This window comes from Gymnoscopelus braueri, assembly GCF_963280865.1.
Source record: "Gymnoscopelus braueri genome assembly, chromosome: 9".
Lineage (NCBI taxonomy): Eukaryota > Metazoa > Chordata > Actinopteri > Myctophiformes > Myctophidae > Gymnoscopelus > Gymnoscopelus braueri.
In genome coordinates this window covers 18730887-18750635 of record NC_137610.1, presented here as the reverse complement: position 1 = coordinate 18750635, position 19749 = coordinate 18730887, and the positions used below count along the sequence as shown (strand labels likewise).

Genomic DNA, 19749 nt, shown 5'->3' with positions numbered 1-19749 from the left:
GTTTTCCGGTCTGTATGCGTCATGAAACCATGGTCTGGATTGTACATTTGCAAATATAACAATGTCGAAGAGGCTTTAAAAACAACAATATTTGGACGTTGGTTAGGAAATTTGGTACAATGAATAATGCAATTTTGGAATTAATTAAGAGAAGGTTGATAATATAATTTTTTTCTACGCTTATTTTATGAAATATTCAATCTAATAGAAGAGTACATTTTTTAGATTATGAAATTATTATGGTCATACTTAGAAACCTTAAAACATTGTACAAACACTAAAGGTCCTTGCACACTGGTGCGTCTTTTCGTTGCGTTTTTTTTACAACAATGAAAAAAATTGAAAAAACAATGAAAAAAAAAAAAACGCAACGAAAAGACGCACCAGTGTGCAAGGACCTTAATGCTATGAAAACCAGAAGAATCTGTGATGAATGCCTAAAGTCTATAACATCTTTTTTTAAATTGTATTGTAACTGCATTAGTTATTTGTATTTGGAATGTTGATATTTTGTCAATAAAAAATATAAAAATTAGCAAATGTAAAAACTAGCAGATCAACAACGTGACTGTAAAAGTATATGACTATGTTAGCTACTATACTATTAAGAAATAAATGTAATTTCCATGGTGGTCTGGCTCTGTGATATTAAATACACGTCATATGAATGTGAAATGTATTTAATATCACTAAATACTACAGTAATATAGTGCCTATACTCTCTTAACTCTTTAAACTCTTTATTCCTGACAAAATAAGCGATATCATTAATCTGTGTGTGTGTGTGTGTGTGTGTGTGTGTGTGTGTGTGTGTGTGTGTGTGTGTGTGTGTGTGTGTGTGTGTGTGTGTGTGTGTGTGTGTGTGTGTGTGTGTGTGTGTGTGTGAATTTACTTTCTACACATCATTGCAGCATTTGATTGGCAGGACAGTAAGGTCTTGCAGTGAAAATGGACATGTTATCATGATAAGGTTGGTTCACTTTTTAACAACTGATCCAGACCAGAGAGAACAGGTTATATACTGACTACTACAGAAAAAACAACACAAATTTGAGTTAACATCTCCACAAGCCATCATGGTTGAATGGTCCATGCAGCTATAGAGCAGGGGTCTTCAACGTTTTTCAGGCCAAGGACCCCTTAGCTGAGAGAGACATGAAGCAGGAACCCCCATTACATATTGGATTCATGTTAAATGTGTATTGTCAGACATAACCACTTAAACTGTCAATACTTGGTAAACTTGACCTTTCACTCTGTACTTGGTCTGCTCTTTTTTCCCCTCTACACCAAACCTCTTTGAGCTTGTAGATCTGCTATTTTTGGTCAAAGTTCTTCTCCTCAGAATAGGGATGCTAGGGTTCAAGTGGTTAATGTGAAAAAAAGAAAATAAATCCTATCACACAGATTTGGTGGACCCCCTGTAGTGTCTCTGGGGACCCCCTAGGGGTCCCGGACCACCTGTTGAAGACCCCTGCTATAGAGGAAGAAAGATTATTAGAGCCCCTCCTACTGATGTAGGCTATTCCTATGGACAAAACCCATTTCCAACTGGGGTCCAGGGTAGACGGTAGAGGGCTGGCCTGGCCATCAACAGAACAGTTACAGGAGCTTTATGAAAGAATGGACAAGAGAGGTGTCCATCTGACTACAGTCATGCAATCTCTGCATCGCCACAGCCGAACAGGTAAGTTGAAATCTGGGTCATAATTGTGAATGTGAATGCTGTGGGCAATATTTGAAACAGAACTGCCTGTATAATATGTAATTTACTTTGTACATAAATCTGGGTATTTCGCAAGGTCACAAAATAGCAGATGAGAGATTGCTATGAAACCTGTGTGGTATTAACCTGTCACTATCTGATATATCTAATTAGTAATTAGATATATTTAAGTTGACTTAATACACAGTATAAAGTTAAACTAAAATATAATTGGTAATTACATTTGTGTTTGATTTTATACTGTGTTAGTCACACGGTAAAAAAATCTGGATCAATGAAGAGATATTTTCACAACTTACCAAATACAAAAAAAACATATTATTATATAAGTATTGTTTTAAAAAGATATGTTATAAATGCCGTGTATTTTGTCTCTTCTTTTGCCACCTCATTCTTCCACTTACTTGTCACAGACAAATGGGAAAACTCTGTTGTTAAGCAGTGAGCACTAAATATCTGTTATTAGATGTTTGTGAAACATGTATATCAAAGACAACAAATGGTAGACTTGCACAAACTACTAGGTGTAAATTCCAACTAAGCCTATAATTATTGGTCATGTATAGCTGTGAGGTTTCCACTTGTTTACTAATGATCAAGGACGCTATACAAAGCAACCATTTGTTCTAATCTAATGTAAACACTTTGTCTAAAGATTAGGTAAACACTTATGAGCAATAAATAAAAGCGTTAAATAAAAAATATATGGGTGCTCCTATATTATCCTGAACAGAATGGTAAAGGTAAGTAAAAAACAAACAAAAAAACATTAGAAACATTAAATGAATTATACCACCAGCAATTGATAAAATCTTCTTCCTAATAAAGCTAGAACTGAGTATTGATTCAAATGATTTACACTCTACGAGTTAAATCAACAGTCAGGATTTTACTGTGTATTGTCATAATAATGATAACTGTAAGTGACCACAAAGTCCATCCATCCTCCCCAAATGACCACTAACATTGTGGGATATGTAATAACAAGGCTTTTATAAATGCACTTTCTATTAGGTGTGTTTTAGCATTCTGTACTTGCATAAATAGCTCCCAATCACTTACCCAAGTTACCCCACCTCACCAACCCTCCAAAATTTTCCATTGTGAACACACACAGGAACAGATGAACCAGTGCCTAATCGAGCCCTTTCTCTCAGTGCACAGAGTGAACAGACAATACCAGCTGAATTAGAGGGGCTCTTGCTTCCACTGAGTGTTTGATTTGAGTGGCAGGATCCGTCCTGACAGGGCTCAGACAGCCAGACTTCCTCACCCACTCATATATCAGCTGACCCAGTGGCATTATAATATATTGTATTTCATATTCATCCATCTTTGATAGTTTCAAATGCATTGCTTTGCAAAGAATGTAAAGAAACGACACAAATGTCCAGTTCTAGTAACATTCTTGCTTTCATTCAGTTATGTCACATGAGAGTGATTTGTTTTCTCTTTTATATCTTCCAGGTGACGTTGCCCAGGGGAGCAATCACTGGTATATAGCTTGCTTATTTGGTATGATCACCTGCTTGGGATCAGTTATGTCCCTCAGTGTTCCTCCAGTAACAACGGGACTCCGCTCTGCATTCTCGGCCACGCGGACCAACAGTGTACAGGGAGGCAGCCAGAAGGCGGTCACCTTCAATAGGCTCCTGGTCAATGCAGGCGGGGATTTCAACCCAGATACAGGCCACTTCCGGTGCCGAATCCCCGGGGCCTACTACTTCTCCTACTCCATGGGGAAATTTCCAAAGAAAATGCTGTCTGTCATACTCGTAAAGAATGGCGAGGAGGTGCAGGCTATAGCATTTGACGATTACCGCAAGAAAGGGAGGAAAGTTCAAAGCCAAAGCTTAATGATCAGTCTCAAAGCTATGGACACAGTGTGGCTGCTTTTACAGCCGAGTCCTGAGTATGCTCTGTACAGCAACGCCGGCCCTTATATCACCTTCTCTGGTTACCTCGTCTATCCTGACATTTCCGCAACCAGCTATGTTAACAACCACTTGTCTCCACCTGGGCAGTCCTATCCCGACTGTCCCCCTCTGGGGGATCGCTGGAACAGCTGGACCAAGGGCCAAACACTTGAGCAACCAAGGTCTGCCTTCTCAGTGGCGCGAACATCCACAGTCATGGGACAGAGCGGCGGGCAGCAGGACAAGCAGCCACTAACCTTTGACGTGGAGTATGTTAACATTGGGGGCCACTTCAACAAAACCTCTGGTCTGTTTACCTGCCATTTTCCCGGGGCCTACTACTTTGCCTTCACCGTCGGGAAGCACCCTCGCAGGGCTGTTTCTGTGAAGCTGATGACGGGGCGTGGCGTGGTGCAGGCCATGGTGTTTGATGAGGATACGTCAAAGCGCAGGGAGATGCAGAGCCAGAGCTTGCTCCTGTCTCTAAAGCAGGGTGAGAATGTGTGGTTGTATAGTCAGCAGGATGAACGCTACGCTGTGTACAGCAACCAGGGAAGATACACCACCTTTTCTGGCTTCCTGGTGTATCCTGAAGCTGAGCCGCCCACGATTACCACCTCCCAGGACAGAACTCACATCTAAACACTGACCCCTCCATGGTGTTTAACAAAAGAAGAAAATAAATCTAAACCTTTATTATAATTGTCCCACATTTTCCTCGTTAGGTTGTGTATCTATATACAGATTCATTCTGTTGATAAAAAAAGAGGAATAAACGTCCTTTAATTTGTGCATTTTGAGGACAATAATACTGCAATTGTATTCACTCATTTACATATTTGATACTCCAACAGGAGCTGGATGTATAATGTTGTCAAATTATTCCACTAGATGGAGCTATGCGCCTATTTATTCCTAGTTTTCATAGAAAGCATAGTTGTCTTTATGCACACAATTAGTCTTTTCTTGATAGTGCAGTTATTTGTGACATTATAAATATAGTGGAAAACTATTGTTTATATCATAAATTTGAAGATTAATTAGTGTAATTTGGTTTAGCTTAATCTTAAAAAATCCTTGACACAGAACCTTGGTGGAAGACCTGACATCCTGTATTTTTTGGTCATCACATGGAAACAATTTGTACATAATGTATAGTTTACTGATACTGTTAGTTGTGAGAACATGATTTATACATACATGATCACTTTTATTATGTTATGTTATATGAATGAATATTTTGTATATTGTAGTTTTAATGTTGAGTGGGGTGATGCAAATTAAGTCTCTTTATTCTGCATTATGTGATGCTCATTACATACCTCCTGCTCTACAGGTTTGCCATTACAATAACACAATCAGAAATTGTCATGTACCAACCTGATACAATTGATGCAGTATGTGTATTATGCTACTTCTATTGTTAGAAAATAGAAAACCAGGATGCTTGAAAATACAGCAAAATGTCTGCATTTAAAATAGAATAAGGTATTACTTTTTTTTCTTTGTCTTTTTTGAGTATTCTAGAAGAACAACATGAAATGTGGGAAAATACCCGGAGGAGTAATTCTGTATTTCAATATAAAGACACTAATGTTAATTTCAACATTAAGTTGATGCATATACCGGTAGTTTACCACAGTTTTAATGTGATAATTATGTTCCATCAAAATGGATGAGGAACAAGAAGTATTTTGAAACTGTTTTTGTATTTAATGTCCAGGTGTAATTTAGGCATAGTGATTTGAACAATGATCTTTCAAAAACAAAATAAACCAGAAAATATTACGTTTGCATTTTCAATAAGTAAACACATTTCGTTGGAAGCTGAGTTTGTGGAACAAACCATACTTACTTTGGTGTGCAATGAAAATATTTCTTTGTGATTTGTACCTCTATCGAGTTTCCTCGTGTGGGGCACTGGCCTGTTTCAGATGTCCACATAATGAGGACAGTTTCCCACAGACTCACATTAGATTGTAATGCGAGTCAAGAAAAAAACAAATACCATCAGTAGAATAAACAGAAACATTATTAGTTAAATACTTCATTGGCCTTGGAGTCAATATATCAATAACGTTATACTGTTAATGTAATATATTTTTTTAGTCTGGTAAACCTCAGGCAAAAAGTCCCAGGTCACAAAGTCATTACATGTTGAATACTCATCTTTCTAAAGCCTAATGTAATCCAGATATATACACCGAGGAGGAGCATGACATTGTTGCTCAACTTGAAATGTTCATTTAAAATTTTATGTCCATCCACTCGCAAAGCCCCACTTCCCACTCCACCTATCCCAGCTGCTTTTCTCCTCATACGTCACTGTACGTCCCAGATTTCACAGAGGAGCGGGGTGAACTTGTGGTCACTCATCCTCCAGGATGCGAGCATCTCTGCGTGGTGGTGGTTGAGTGTTCTCAGCTCAGTTAGCCGGCCCAGCAGACGGGCAAAATGCTGTGGCTCCTGTGGATGCTGCAGGGCACAAAACCTCCTCAGCACTTCCAACATGGGCTCCTGTAGTCTCTCCACCGCCAGCTGATCCTTCACGTATGGCCGATCTGCAGGAGAACGCAGATGGAACAGCATTCAGTCTAAATTAGTAGTAGTTATGATTGCAGTTTATATGATCAATTAGCCTGTTCTGTTATTGTAAATAAAGGGTTTAGGTTATCGTGAATTGACTTGATTGACTGTTGAAGAATATATCAATAACAGAATTGTCTGTACAATTAAGGACATTTGATACTGACCTGGTGTCAGAATGGTTATGGCTGTGAGTAGAGCATGCTCTTCTGGCATCATCTGGAGGTCACCAATGCTTTTGTAGAAGTTGAACATGGGTGTGATGAATTCCTCCGATATACCTGCGGAAAGATATACACGTGTTTATGCCATGATATTACAAATGAGTAGCAATTACAGTTCATAGCGTCAGAAGTGTTCCTTTGATCAAGTGTGCTCCCCCCCACGGTAACCTGTCATATATCAGTGTACAGTGTACACAACAATAAGTTATAAGTTACCATAAACAGATCAAGTTTCTTATCAACATCAAATAATAACAACATGCAAGCATAAAAAAAAACTATGCATTGCGACAGACTACTTATGTGCATAGAAAATAGCTGTACTTGATTGTGTAATATCCCAACATAATATCTCATAAGATAAAAGCCTTTTTTTTGTCTGTGACCCTTAACCACTTAAGTCCGATTTTATACTTGCCGAACAACAATATCATGCAAATGTATCTCTACAGTTAGATCTACACACTCATCCTATATTAAAATTGGCTTTGGGCATGCCCATATATGGGCATGTAATCTCGGCATCATTGTAAATGAGGGTCTCCCTCAATGATCTCTCCGAGAATATTAAATAAAGGTTGAATGAATGAATGAATGGGCATATACAGATATATACAGATATCTCCATATATGGGCATAAAAGGACTGACAGATACAGAGATCTTATATGGGCATATCAGTCAGATCGGCGGTGCGACGTAGGTGTGAGGGCCGCGTAATGGCCCGAACAGACAGACAGACAGACAGACAGACAGACAGACAGACAGACAGACAGACAGACAGATATACTGTTGTCTATCAATATACACGGTTGATAATAGATATCTATCAACAGTGAATATAATTTTGTCTATCAACAATGAGACATTAATGGCAGTTATCCTTAATACTGTACGTAACAGTAGAAGCATTAGGGAAAGATCTGTTTCAGTCAAGAGAAAATCTGCAGTAAATATAGATATGTGAAATATTCTAAAGGAAGAGGTGAGATCACAAGAAGATGTAAATATTCATGCTTCTCTACTCATTGGATTAAAAAAATGTATAACTTCAAAGCCTTCTCAAACTATTTCATTTAGAGCGTGTGCAACAGTTCCAACTTCGGTCTACATACAGACAAACACATCATAGAACCCATTAAACCTTCAGAAATGCCAGTGGGGATCAGACAGAGAGAGGTGGACAATAGCACCCTTCGAATGAGATTTCCTCAGGCAGCTTTGCTCCCTGTTTCCCTGTACTGGCCTTTGGCGTGAATATTTCTTAGCGCCACCATTTAGACCAGACCTGCGCTGCGTCTCCAGCCATCTCTGCAACTGTCAATTCAGCTGTCCACTCTGTCACTGAGACACCTCAAACGTGACAGCAGTGCAGTACAGTATGAATATGAAGGCACCAGATAGTAACGCTCTTTTAAAGACTTTGGAAGGGCTAGATTAATTCATAAAGCAGTAGCAATGAATGTGAATGCATAGACTCAACACCGGGGTAAAGCCATCACACAAAGTAAACATTGTGGACGTCTTATTTATGATGATTATGATACATGTCATACGTGTCAGCATATTGAACACACGCAGACCCAACAACACTGGAATGTTATAGGTACACGGTATTTCTGATAGGCTAGCTGTAGTACATTCTCAGACATCTCCTCTACGGACCTAAGACAGTGCCCAGACTCGCAACAGAATGAAACTGTACCCAACGAGGGTCGACTTGCAAGTGTAATCCACACCCAGGCTGGAATCAACAGGTCAGAACTCAGCTCCCAGCTGCATCATCAGAAGCAAGCTAATCCATTATTCATGATAAACCTGCCTAGACGTAGCTGTTTCGGCTTGCACATTGACCCCTCAGTATGTCACGGTGACGGTGCTGAGTGTGCAGTCTGCTGCATGAGATGGAAAAGAGGGCTGAAGGTCTCTGAAGGTCACACATCAAAATAGGAGTATTTTCTTCTTGAGACGTAGCAGTAGTATATACACATATTCCTTACTCAAGTAAAAGTGAAAAAATAATCTAGAAAAAAATACTTGTAAAAGCTGAAATATCAATAAAAAAGTTGAAGTAAGTGACTATTAAACTTTGACAATTCAAACTATGTATATCACGTAACAAAGTAGCTTCTACAGAGCCTCTGATAGCTGGGTTCACTAATCACTCAGCTATTTTCTTTCTCTCTCAAGTTTTGTCCCTTTTCCTCATTTGATTTTTAAGTCAATGCAATTTCATGAAGGTGTATAAGCAGCCAAAGGTAGTAAAGTACAAATAAAAATACATCCACTACTCCGCTCCATCACGTGAGTTGGGATTAGATTAGTTAGGAATGTTTGATCGTCCGCCCGGCCTGAGATCTTAAAGGCCATTTGTGCTCACTGCATCAAAATAATGACTGAACTCTTATATATTCCAGTCCAACCCAAGCAGATCATTAAATGTTTCTAGGTGGTCTCACCACTCTTGCGTATCCTGTCCTCCAGCACTTCTGTGTGTCCATGAGGCATTTTTCGGGTGAAGACCTGAGCCGAGCGCAGAAACATGGCCTCCACAGCTGAGCCTTTTAGCAGTGCAATCTGATCTTCATGGTCCAGAGCCAAGAAACCTGCCAGAGGGACCATACAGTTCCATTCTTTACACCTTACCACACACCTTATGGCCTTTGCTACCACTGATATCACTGTATCACTCCACTCCCATACTGTATACTGTATGCATGGAACATATAACTCCATATACCGTACAGTTTTACGCTTTCAGATTTAAATTAACCACTTTACTGTAAACCCTATATAGTGTAAGTGTACATCGTTGTGAGCTTGTAGATCAGTTATTTTCAGCAAAGAGGTTTGGTGTTGACCGTGTTGAGGGAAAAAATAGCATACTAAGTACAGAGTGAAAGGTCAAGTTTACTATTGAGGGTTTAATGGTCTGTACTTGGTCTCCTCCTTCACGGCGGCATGCCGATGACGGTTTTGGAGCTTGCTGTCCCTCAAATCTCTATGCCAAAAATAACAAATCTACGAGCATGTGACGTTGCAACGCAACAGGTTGTTGTGAGCTTGTAGATCTGGTAATTTCCCCAAATGGTCGTCTATTTTCTCCAAAAGTTCACCTATTATGAGTTATGACATGTCGACAATAGGGATGCTATATGTGGTTAAGACTATGGATTTTGGTGGGTGCAACAGCGATATCAAGGACCATAATCTTAGGATATAGGCATACGACTGATGTATAGTCAAATATCATTCCCTCCAAAACAACATTAGATGAGATATTATACCTGGAATGTTTTTAGTAAACTCCACAAGGACTTGTACATGACTCGTTGCCATCTCCGTCAGTAGGAGGACGTTTTCTTCTGCATTGAACTCTTCTTGGAGCTGGGTAGACAATACGAACACACGTCAGTGGAACAGAGAGACATGCTGATAAGACAAGTTGCATAAGCTCCACCAGCAGAAGGCTGTGCTACCAGAACAGTGGCGTTTTGTGCTTGTTAATCTCATAAGGATATTAACTTTATGATACCCCCCTGTATACATAAAACCAGCACATAGGTCCAGATGTGTGCTGTGAGATCTCATTGCTGGAACCATGAACAAAAGAAAGCACTGTGAAAAACTGACATGTTGTCAAAAGTAACGTACCAGTTTTTTGGCCATATCCTGAGGAATTCTATGTTTGTTGTATGCATCTACTATGAAATTCAATAGCGTTTGCTGCTCTTGAGTGAGTTCAACCTTTTCCTGGATGAAAAAGAACAACAACAGAAGTTTTAGTTTTTGTCACTGTCTGTAAAGTTAAGTAATAGTGTTATATGATCTATCAGTTAGCTCAGCAGGCATTTAGAACTGATATAATATGTATGAAGTGCAAGGCTAAGAGATTAAGAATAATCCCAAACACAGTGAGTGAGGGCTTAGTATGTCATCATTCACAGCAATCACATTTGATCATTATTTCCAGTGACTGTGGCCATTATTTGCAATTATTGATAAATTTCTCTGATAATCAACCCATTGGTAGCTGTGTGTGTCCCAACTGGAGAAAGCAACAGGTTGTGATTACCTTTGACAGCCTGGTCGTGGAGGTGACCTGTTTGTTGTCTCCAATGTCTGTACCTTCTGTGTCGTCACCAGTGGATTCTCCCGGGGAGGCCTTGGTATTCTTCCTTAGCCTTTTCGATTTACACTGGATCTCTGTCAACAAGCCTGCCAAAAGTGACAAAAACCTTACACTATGTGTTAAATACCTCAAAACAGTTTTTTTCCCCCAGCAGTGATTCTAATCTACACAGCAAAATCTAACAATTAAAGTGAACAAATTGACCCTTACACGTACATTTTTATACTTTCAGAGTAAACACTCTGTAAACAGCTGTCAAAATTTGCACGTCTCAGATTAACTTCAAGAACAACAAGAACTCCAGGACCCTAACCGGCAGGTTAGGGTCACACCCGCCAAACCACCTTGCAATATTCATCACAACTTCCCTACACTATTTATGAGCAACAGGAGCTCACTCTGTCCTACTCTCTACCAATGGCAACTCCAAATACACACAGTAAAATCCAGAGTGTTAATTTAACTCGGACAGCGTGCGGTTTCTTTTACTTGTTTAAAGTTAAATTAACACTACCGATTTCACGCCAGTTTCAGGATAATATAGATCATTAGATTATTACAGCTAATATTATAATAAGCAATACCTACAAACAGCTGCACTGCAAAATCCACTTTTACACTCAGAGTTAAATGAGCACACAGAAGTTTCCACGGTGAGTCATTTACGTATTATTGTCTACGCCAGCCCTAACTTTTGCACGCACATTCCACTAGGCCGAGGAAGAAATGCCACTTGAAAATGTTCAAATCAGCCTCATGGTGGCGCTATAACAGGCCGATTCACGTTTTTACCACCGATCTGCATGGTGACACTTTGCACGCACACTCCCTAGAGGCCAAGGAAAAACCTTTGCCCTGAATTTTTCACATCTGCCTTTTAGAGCGCCACCAGGAGGCTGACTTTTATAAAGAAAGAAAAAAAGATATTACTCCATCAGATTCTGTCCAAAAATCACGCGAATCAGTACACAGTATCTCTATAGTCATGTGATCAAGACGGATGTGTCCGATATTTTATATTCCATCCAAATTGACTAACATTGGCTTCTAAAGTTTGCAGGATAAGTTGTTTTGAACAAAATGCCTCAAATCACGTGCAATTTCGTGACATTTTGCTCGCACATTCCCACTAGGCTTTTTGATTGATTGATTGATTGAATATTTTATTAGGCAAAAAATGTAAAACAGCACAGTTACATTTAAAATACTTTGTCTAACAGGTCCGTTCATAAAAGTCCTTGCGGACTTGTTTCCAATGAGGGCCTTGGTATTCAATTCATATCCATATACATATATATACATATACAGGCTGAGGAAGAAATGCCACCCTTTTCACGTTCCAGCAGGTCTAATTTAGCAAAACACAACAAAATGCCTCAAATCATGAATGCAGTGTCCGATTGCCGTGAAAGGCCTAAGAAGAAATGGCAACCTTTTCACATTGGCCTATTATAGCGCCACCAGGAAGCCACAATAACCTCCCTGACCTGGCGGAGACCTGTGCTCCGAGGAGCACTTTTTCTAGTTAGTATTTTGTTTTATCATTAAGGTGCTGTAAGATTTTTTGGTTTTTTGTTCAAATGATTGTCAAATAGCTCTATATTCCCATAATTTTCATTGCTATGAGAATATCATTTGACCCTTTTTTAAACATAAATGGATGTAAATGTCATCCAATCAGGAGAGATACCTCATACAGCAGGATACAGTATAAACAAGGGAATTGGAAGTGATGGAACCAAACAATTAGCAGATGAAATTGGAACTGGAACACAATACAATTGGAGCTGATGAATGGGTTCTATCTCCTGATTGAACGTAATTGGTGTCCCATTTAAAAGAGCTCGAGAGACAGGGAGACCAATTATTACTGAACAAACACTCTATAGGCCTATAGCAATGATTACAATCATAATAGAGTTTTGACTTTTTAATAAAAAACTTTACATTTTAAACAAAACATATCACTTACACCACATTTTATATACTATATCTGTGAGAAATGAAACAATGGTTTTCAAATGTTTTGTCAAAATCTCACACTTGTGTTCATGTAATGTTGTGAGCTTTTAGATCTGCAATTTTTGCTTTTGTTTACTTTTGTGGGGCCTAATAATAAAATGTATCACCTACTGTATGATAACATGCCCAAAATAGAGACGCCAGGTTAAAAGATTTTATAGTCTTTTTAATTGCAATAATAATGTGTGGTTGTCACAAAATTGCAATGCACACCTGGACTTGTCTCATCATGATCATGGGATACCAGTGTGCCCCGGCACACCGTGTGTGTGGTATGTGGACTACAGTTCAGTTCTTAATTCAGTTGGGAATGTCAGAATATTGAATGAGGGCTTGCTTAAATGATCTTTGGGCTGGAACCAGCGAAAGACCAAACAGTCCTGAAATTAAGATCGTTTGCTTGATTTCCTTGTTCATAATGACATTATTCAACTGTCATCTTATGTGCCAACAGCTCTTGACAAGCAACAGTAGCCTACTCACATTCTGCCAGCATGCCCATCTCTTTGCATTTTCTCAGTCGACACTCCTGGCATTTCCTGCGCATGTACATGTCCATTTCACAGTTTCCTCCACTCTTGCATTTGTACACAGCATTCTTTGTTACACTTCGTCGGAAGAAGCCTGAACATGGTTGGAAAAAAGATTCAGTATCATGAGTCTGATTTATGCCTAATTTATGCTCTGTCACGTGACAGAGTATAAATTGAGCACTACGCTTACAGAAAGGACTTTTGGAACTTAAAAATATATACAAAAGAACAGAAAGAGATAGTATAAATGTTATCAATTCTGGTCATGTAATATACAGTATTATCCTTTTTGGACATTAATGTAGACTGCATATACAGTAAAGAGGATAACAGTGTACATTTGAATGGCCAGTGTGTTACTGTGTTCCAAGAATTTTATCGAGAGGATCCCCCCAGCCCACCTGGCAATGTTCCAGAGTGTATCAGTGCATGACCCACATGCACTCATTTGGGAACAGTTATTAGACATTCTGACATAGAACATTAAGCACAATGAAATACATTAGCGTTTTGCACAGCTCAGGTTTCCCCCCACATTGTACAGCAGAAAGCTGAGAGGGAACCCAATCTGGCCTTTGTACCAGGTACAGGGCAGCAAAACCTAAAGCGATTCTCGGGCAAATGGCAGGACACACCGGTGGCTGCACTCCTGGCATTGTCCCACCTGACAGTGTGGAATTACACTCATATCCATTCCCCTTGTGGTTTGGCAGGAACCAGAGTAAAACCACAGCGTCATAAAAACAAATGTCGGGAAGAGCCGCTGGAGGCCACAACTTGGGTGCCACTACTGGAAGTGGATTGTTTTTTACATGAAGACGGGTTGTAAAGTTATTCTTGCTTTTGACTAGTTTCAAAGTTCAAGGACGCCTCCTTTGTTCTTTATGGGTCAAGTGGTTCATCTGTTCGACTGTGTCTATGCAGTAATCTTTCTTTTGGCATCTAATCAAACAGAGAACAAATTGTAGAGTACAACAAAATGCAGAAAATAAAACGGCTGAAGCATTGTGGAACATTATTGTCCCTTTAATCAGCCAGCCTCCTGCCTAATGAGTATGGAAATTACTTATTGATGTTGTATGATGTATTGATGCTGACAAGATGTTACGCCACAAATTAACATATAGTATGACACTTCACCAACAGCTGATGGAATTGGGTTTTAATGCATTTCACAAATATAATCTACACACTAATAGGTCTGCAGTATATAACTAAATACCCTGCAAAACACTTGTAATGAAAATGGCCTGCTCAACACTTTTTAAGATTATTATTATTGGGCCTATATTCTGCTATATTGTTCCTTTAAAATGTTGTCTCTGAAAAATTCTGACTGTAAGTGAGCCAGGTTAAGTAATATATCACATATATATTACATAGAATGTCTAAGTTTGACCCCTGCTAGCCCCCTACCAAACTAAAACTAAAAGCATCAGAGTTGAGGTGCTCATTGGGACCTATAGAAGTGGTGACATTTTTAACAGGAAAGTATTACTTCGTGTTGAAAAGCTCAGCATACTGTAGGTCAACAATAAACTGATTTAACCACTTAAGCCCTATATTCGACTTATTATTATTTATTTTTTTAAAGATCCCATGATTTTTGTAACCCATTTTTTCACCCAGTGCCAATTGCCTAAACTGTAATCCTGGGCGCTTCTCTCCCTCTGCCAGTCTGGGTAGAGCCCCAAACTGAGCTCAAGCTTCCTTGTCATGTCAATACATGAGGAGTGAGCAGACCACTTCTTGTCATCTGACAGGGGGGGGGTTTCCCCGGTAGGATCTAGCGCGTGACACGTTATTCCAACCAGTTCCTTTCTCCTCCATCAGGCACCCTAGCTGACCAGGGGGAGGCAGTATAGAGACCTGGATTACTGCATGTTTTTTGTAAGGGTAATTGCCCTAGGGGAAAGGCGGTTTCACCAACCCCACCTAGGGTATGGGCACTGATGATGGGGAGGAGTGAACACGCCCCCAGCACCCACAGGGTCCCCGGCGGGAATCGAACCAAGGACCTTCCAGCTGTGAGGCGAAAGCAGTACCGACTGCGCCACCGTATCCCCTGTATACTTCGACTTATGATGAACGAAAATAGCAGAGGTTGTATATTTTCACTATTTTAAAAATTATTATTATCATAATTATTGTTATTTTTATTTAGGAAGAGTTGCCCATAATAGGTGTGCCAGGGTAAATGTGGTTAACTCTTTGAATAATGGGACAACCTTACCTTTGCATCCCTCACACGTAAGAGCATTATAGTGGTAACCGGATGCCTTGTCCCCACACACGACACACAGTTCCTCCCCTTTGACCCTTCCAGCTTGAGATGTTTGCCTGGTTCTCTTGCATCCAGCAGGCAGTGCAGCAGGTACCTCCTCCATCTCAGCATCATAGGTTACCTCCTGCTGCCCCTTCCTCAGTTCGTACATCCCTGTGTGTGAGTACCAATCCTCTCCGCTGTACTGGGGGTAGTAATTGTGAGTGGAATAGTATGGCGGCGAGCACATGGCCGGCTCTATAGATGAGTACTGCATGCTGGGATATCCGGTGAAGGGCAAAACATTCGGATCCTGGAGCAGCGGACTCCCTTGGTCTGCCAGAATGTCTGAGAAAGAGAAATAAGATGGATGCTATATTACCACCACCAGTATTGACCACTTAAGCCAAGCACACTTTGTTGTATGACCAATAGGGAAAATAACAGATCTAGAAGTTCAATGTTTTGGAAATGTTCGCTTATGATGACATATCCAAAATAGGAACCCCTGGGTTAATGTAGTTAGCAACAGCTGCAAAGCAAAATAATGAGCATTGATTCAACTCTCAGAGTTAAAGTCAATGCTCAAGATTTGTTGACTGAATTTCATTAAGGGATTTGGAGGTTTACACCATCAGTCTGTTTTATGACAGGATCAGTATGGAATACTGTAACTACTGTATACTGTATGGAGACATCTCACAAGGAAGTATTCCATCTTTTTCAAAATGTAGTGAGGGATTTTGATTTCATTCAATGATATTACATGTGTCCCAGCAGAAGCTGCAAGCCTTGGATAATGATACAGCAGTGTATAGTAATAAACGCATAAATGATTAACAACTCACTCTCACGGAGCACAATGTTACTGTAAAATGACAAAGGGCTGTTGGACGTTCACACAGATATTTCGATGATGAAAAGTAGAGCTATATTATTTAACACATCATTTGACACACTCAAAACCATTCATAACGTAACATAACCATTTATTCATACATAACAAATGTATTTCTAATCAGGAGAGGGGTAATGAAAAAAAAAGAAAATACAAATACATACAGTAGCCTTTACAACATCTATGCAAAACACATGTCTTGTCATCTGTAAGGTAGAATCCCATATACTCTGTAGCATTCAATTCTGTTCAGAATCAAAGCAAATTAATACACGATGATAACTGTACACTGACCTCCTGAGGACTTTTTCTGGACCATGGCCATCTCAGTGTCACCAAGAACCCATATGGGTGTTCTGTGCTCTGATCACAGTATTCCGACTGTAGTCCGAAGCTCTACCTTTGCTCGTACCTTTGGTTTACCTATCGTTAAACATGTTTCCTCTGCTCCCTTTGATGAGAAGCCTTTCTATAAACACTGTGGAACAGTAGTTCTGTAATGGAACAGCTCGACACTTGCTTGAGGAGTGCCAAGGGGAGCAAAGGTTGTCATAGCTACTCATTAACCTGACCTCACATTTCCTTGCATCACTGTAATGTGTGAAGTTTTCACATCTGGACAATGTAACTAACAAGCTCACTGGCCTCTAGGGGCTACTGAATGGCATATTTCGAATTCCTAATTTATTCTTTGTCATGCAACCGTATGACTCACGGAAGAAAAAAACACATTCAACTAAAAACGTGACACCTTTTGCAGATTATAATCGGTATAATCAGTATAAATTAGACATTAGGATATCAGCTCTTACCTCAGAGAACACGACAGAGGTTGTCTGGTAGACAACCTGTGGTCACATGGACTTACCAAAAAAGTGTGAGCTCTCTGACAAAGGGAAACCATCGTTGGGTGGGATTTGTAATGGTCCCACCACATTGACATCGTGGCCCACCCACTCATTCATCCAGGAGGGTGGCAGGGGCCCAACTCAGAATGGACAAGACGTGATTGGACGCAAAGCAGCAGCAAGCCTTCGTCCACTTGAAGAATTAAAAAAAAAAAGCCTTCGTCCACTTCTGCAACAGAAACATTGAACAATGAGTGAGAGGTGTGAGTGATGGCATTTCTCTCTCCTTCATATGAATTCTCATTTGTCTAGCTATGTGAAGCTGCAGTAGAAGCATAATGTACTGTATGTCTGGATTCCCTCCACTGGAAAGTAATTAAACATCAGGTAGTACTTAGTTTCTACGTTAACAGACGCCTCTTCTCTCCCACATGGAGATGTTAACACGCTGCGCTTCCATGTGGGGGGGATGAATGTTGGGTGCAAAAGACCTCCCTGGCTGACACCGTGTTACTGAGACAATGTTCTCTGTAACAGGTGTTAAAATATGTCTTTTGCTATTACACACTCACATAGGCTACAGCTACAGATTGCTTTGTCATACCATGCAGCATTTTGGATTTTCTTCTTAACGCCATTTTCTTCTCACCCTGCTTTATATCAAACAAAATAAAATATTAAATATTTGAAACGTAGTTTCCTTGAAGCCTTCCCTATGGCCTCTGTGGTGAGACAAGAAAGTCACAAGGCCACAATGAACATGGGAGGTTAATCAAGCCACGTGAAAACAGTGCCACATATGAACCATTATACAGTTATAAATCTCATATGCCGTTTTTCTTTTTTAATTAACATCGATTAATTTCCCCCGGGATGGAGCCGTAGCCCATGAGGAGTTCTAAACCCCAGCCTACACAACCGTTCTAGTAAGCACTCTCCACAGTGGCACATAGGACAAATTCTTATAGGACTCTCGCTACGGCACATGCTATATTTTGCACTCAGTCATATACTTACTCCTGTTAGATGATGTCTCCTGTGTGTCCTAATCGTCTCCAGCCTGTCTCTGATGTCCACGCGTTGAGCTACAGCACCATCAATATTTGCTAATGATCATTTAGGCTACTATAGCTGCTTCTGTCTGGCCTCCAGTGAGAGTATGTGAGACCAGTTGGGGTCAGGGAGAAAGGGATGGTGGTTATTAATTAAACTGTCCATTCCTGTCCATAGACATCCCCTCCCCTTTCTGCTGTCGTTCCCCTAAAATCCCTCTTTATCTAGGATGAAGCCTCAGACCCGAGATCCCTCCCACATACAATAACATCACACACACTCACACACATCACACCAAGTCATTAGCACAAGCAGATAGCATGACCAGTACATGCCAACTGAACAAGAGCATTGCTATCAGTCTTCTGGTTTATATTTTATATCACTGGATGGAAACATTCTGCCTCACTGTTGTACATATGGAATCTTATCACAGCAACAGCTGCACTGTACTGGTTGACCTTTTAATTTCAAAATGCGCTAGAGGATTTTGAAGTTATAAAGAAGAAAAATAAAAAGAAGACTGAGTGATATTTAACAGCCTATAATGAAGGTCCTTGATCTGATCTGACCCCCCCCCCCCCATTGTATCCAGTTAGCTGTGAGTCTATATCCTACATCCTCAGATTAATGATGCTGAGCGTTCACATACAGTATAGGCAACTGTACATTAGTGGGGAACTATTCATGAGAAATGTATTAACAATTTAATGGTTCCTGTGTGTCTATAAATCTTAATGTATCCAAAAACAAGAGCTTAATCATTGATGGGTTGTTGCTCCATCCAAAGAGGCCCTTCTGAGTCAACAGACAGTGCCTCTGAAATAAACAGAACCTTTGCCATTGGTTGCCAGCTGTTTGTGAACTATCTGGTCTGTGTTTGAGAGACATGGGGGGAATGGGTTGGTTGTGATGGCCTCAGCAAAAGCAAAGACAGATCTCCATCCGGCAGCAACAGTTAGAAATGTGATGTACTCCTCTTACGTCCTACTTTTTTGCCATGGCATGTTAGCGATTGGAAAAGGTTTATTGGTGTTGGGCAGTACTGTATATCTTATCAGTGGCACATCAACATGAAATAGTACAGATGAGTTTTAACTGCAGTTTGTCCATTACATCAAAGAGAGAATTCTCCATCTCCATCCCTTTGTATCTTTTATACATGTTTTATTCAATCAATCAGTATCATCACATCCTCAGCCACATTACCAACTAATTATGTACAAAGAAGCTTCAATGTAGATACTTTTAACTTGTAGTGTAGCTATACTTATTTTTAGAGATATTTTAATATATCATCAGTTACAGTTACTTTTTATATTATCAAACTAGCTACATTTCTAAAGTAGCATACCCAACACTGCGGTTAATGATGCTTCATGTTAAATGTTTTTGTTTACTGACTGATAATAGCTTTTATTGTGTGTGAGTGAGCTACTGAAATAACAAGCAATAAATTGGCATAGTGTCTGACAATTAAGCTCTCGAGGAGAGGGCAGTAACAAGGTCCATAACCTTGAATATTTTGTGGGTAGGCCTACACGTCATG

The 19749-nt window shown here is 39.9% G+C and overlaps 2 protein-coding genes across 2 annotated transcripts; one reads left to right on the top strand and one right to left on the bottom strand.

Moving 5' to 3' along the window:
* Positions 1–1623: 1623 nt before the first annotated feature.
* Positions 1624–4284, top strand: c1qtnf13 (C1q and TNF related 13; the record flags this gene model as incomplete). Its single annotated transcript, XM_080438060.1, has 2 exons — positions 1624–1687; positions 3194–4284. 2 exons carry the CDS (start codon positions 1624–1626, stop codon positions 4282–4284), a joined length of 1155 nt encoding a protein of 384 aa, XP_080294186.1.
* Positions 4285–5964: 1680 nt separating this feature from the next.
* Positions 5965–17264, bottom strand: nr1h4 (nuclear receptor subfamily 1, group H, member 4; the record flags this gene model as incomplete). Its single annotated transcript, XM_080437472.1, has 9 exons — positions 5965–6203; positions 6396–6509; positions 8911–9057; positions 9739–9838; positions 10106–10204; positions 10527–10669; positions 13089–13229; positions 15372–15749; positions 17168–17264. The coding sequence occupies 9 exons, from the start codon at positions 17262–17264 to the stop codon at positions 5965–5967; spliced, it is 1458 nt and encodes a 485-aa protein (XP_080293598.1).
* Between the last annotated feature and the right edge of the window lie 2485 nt (positions 17265–19749).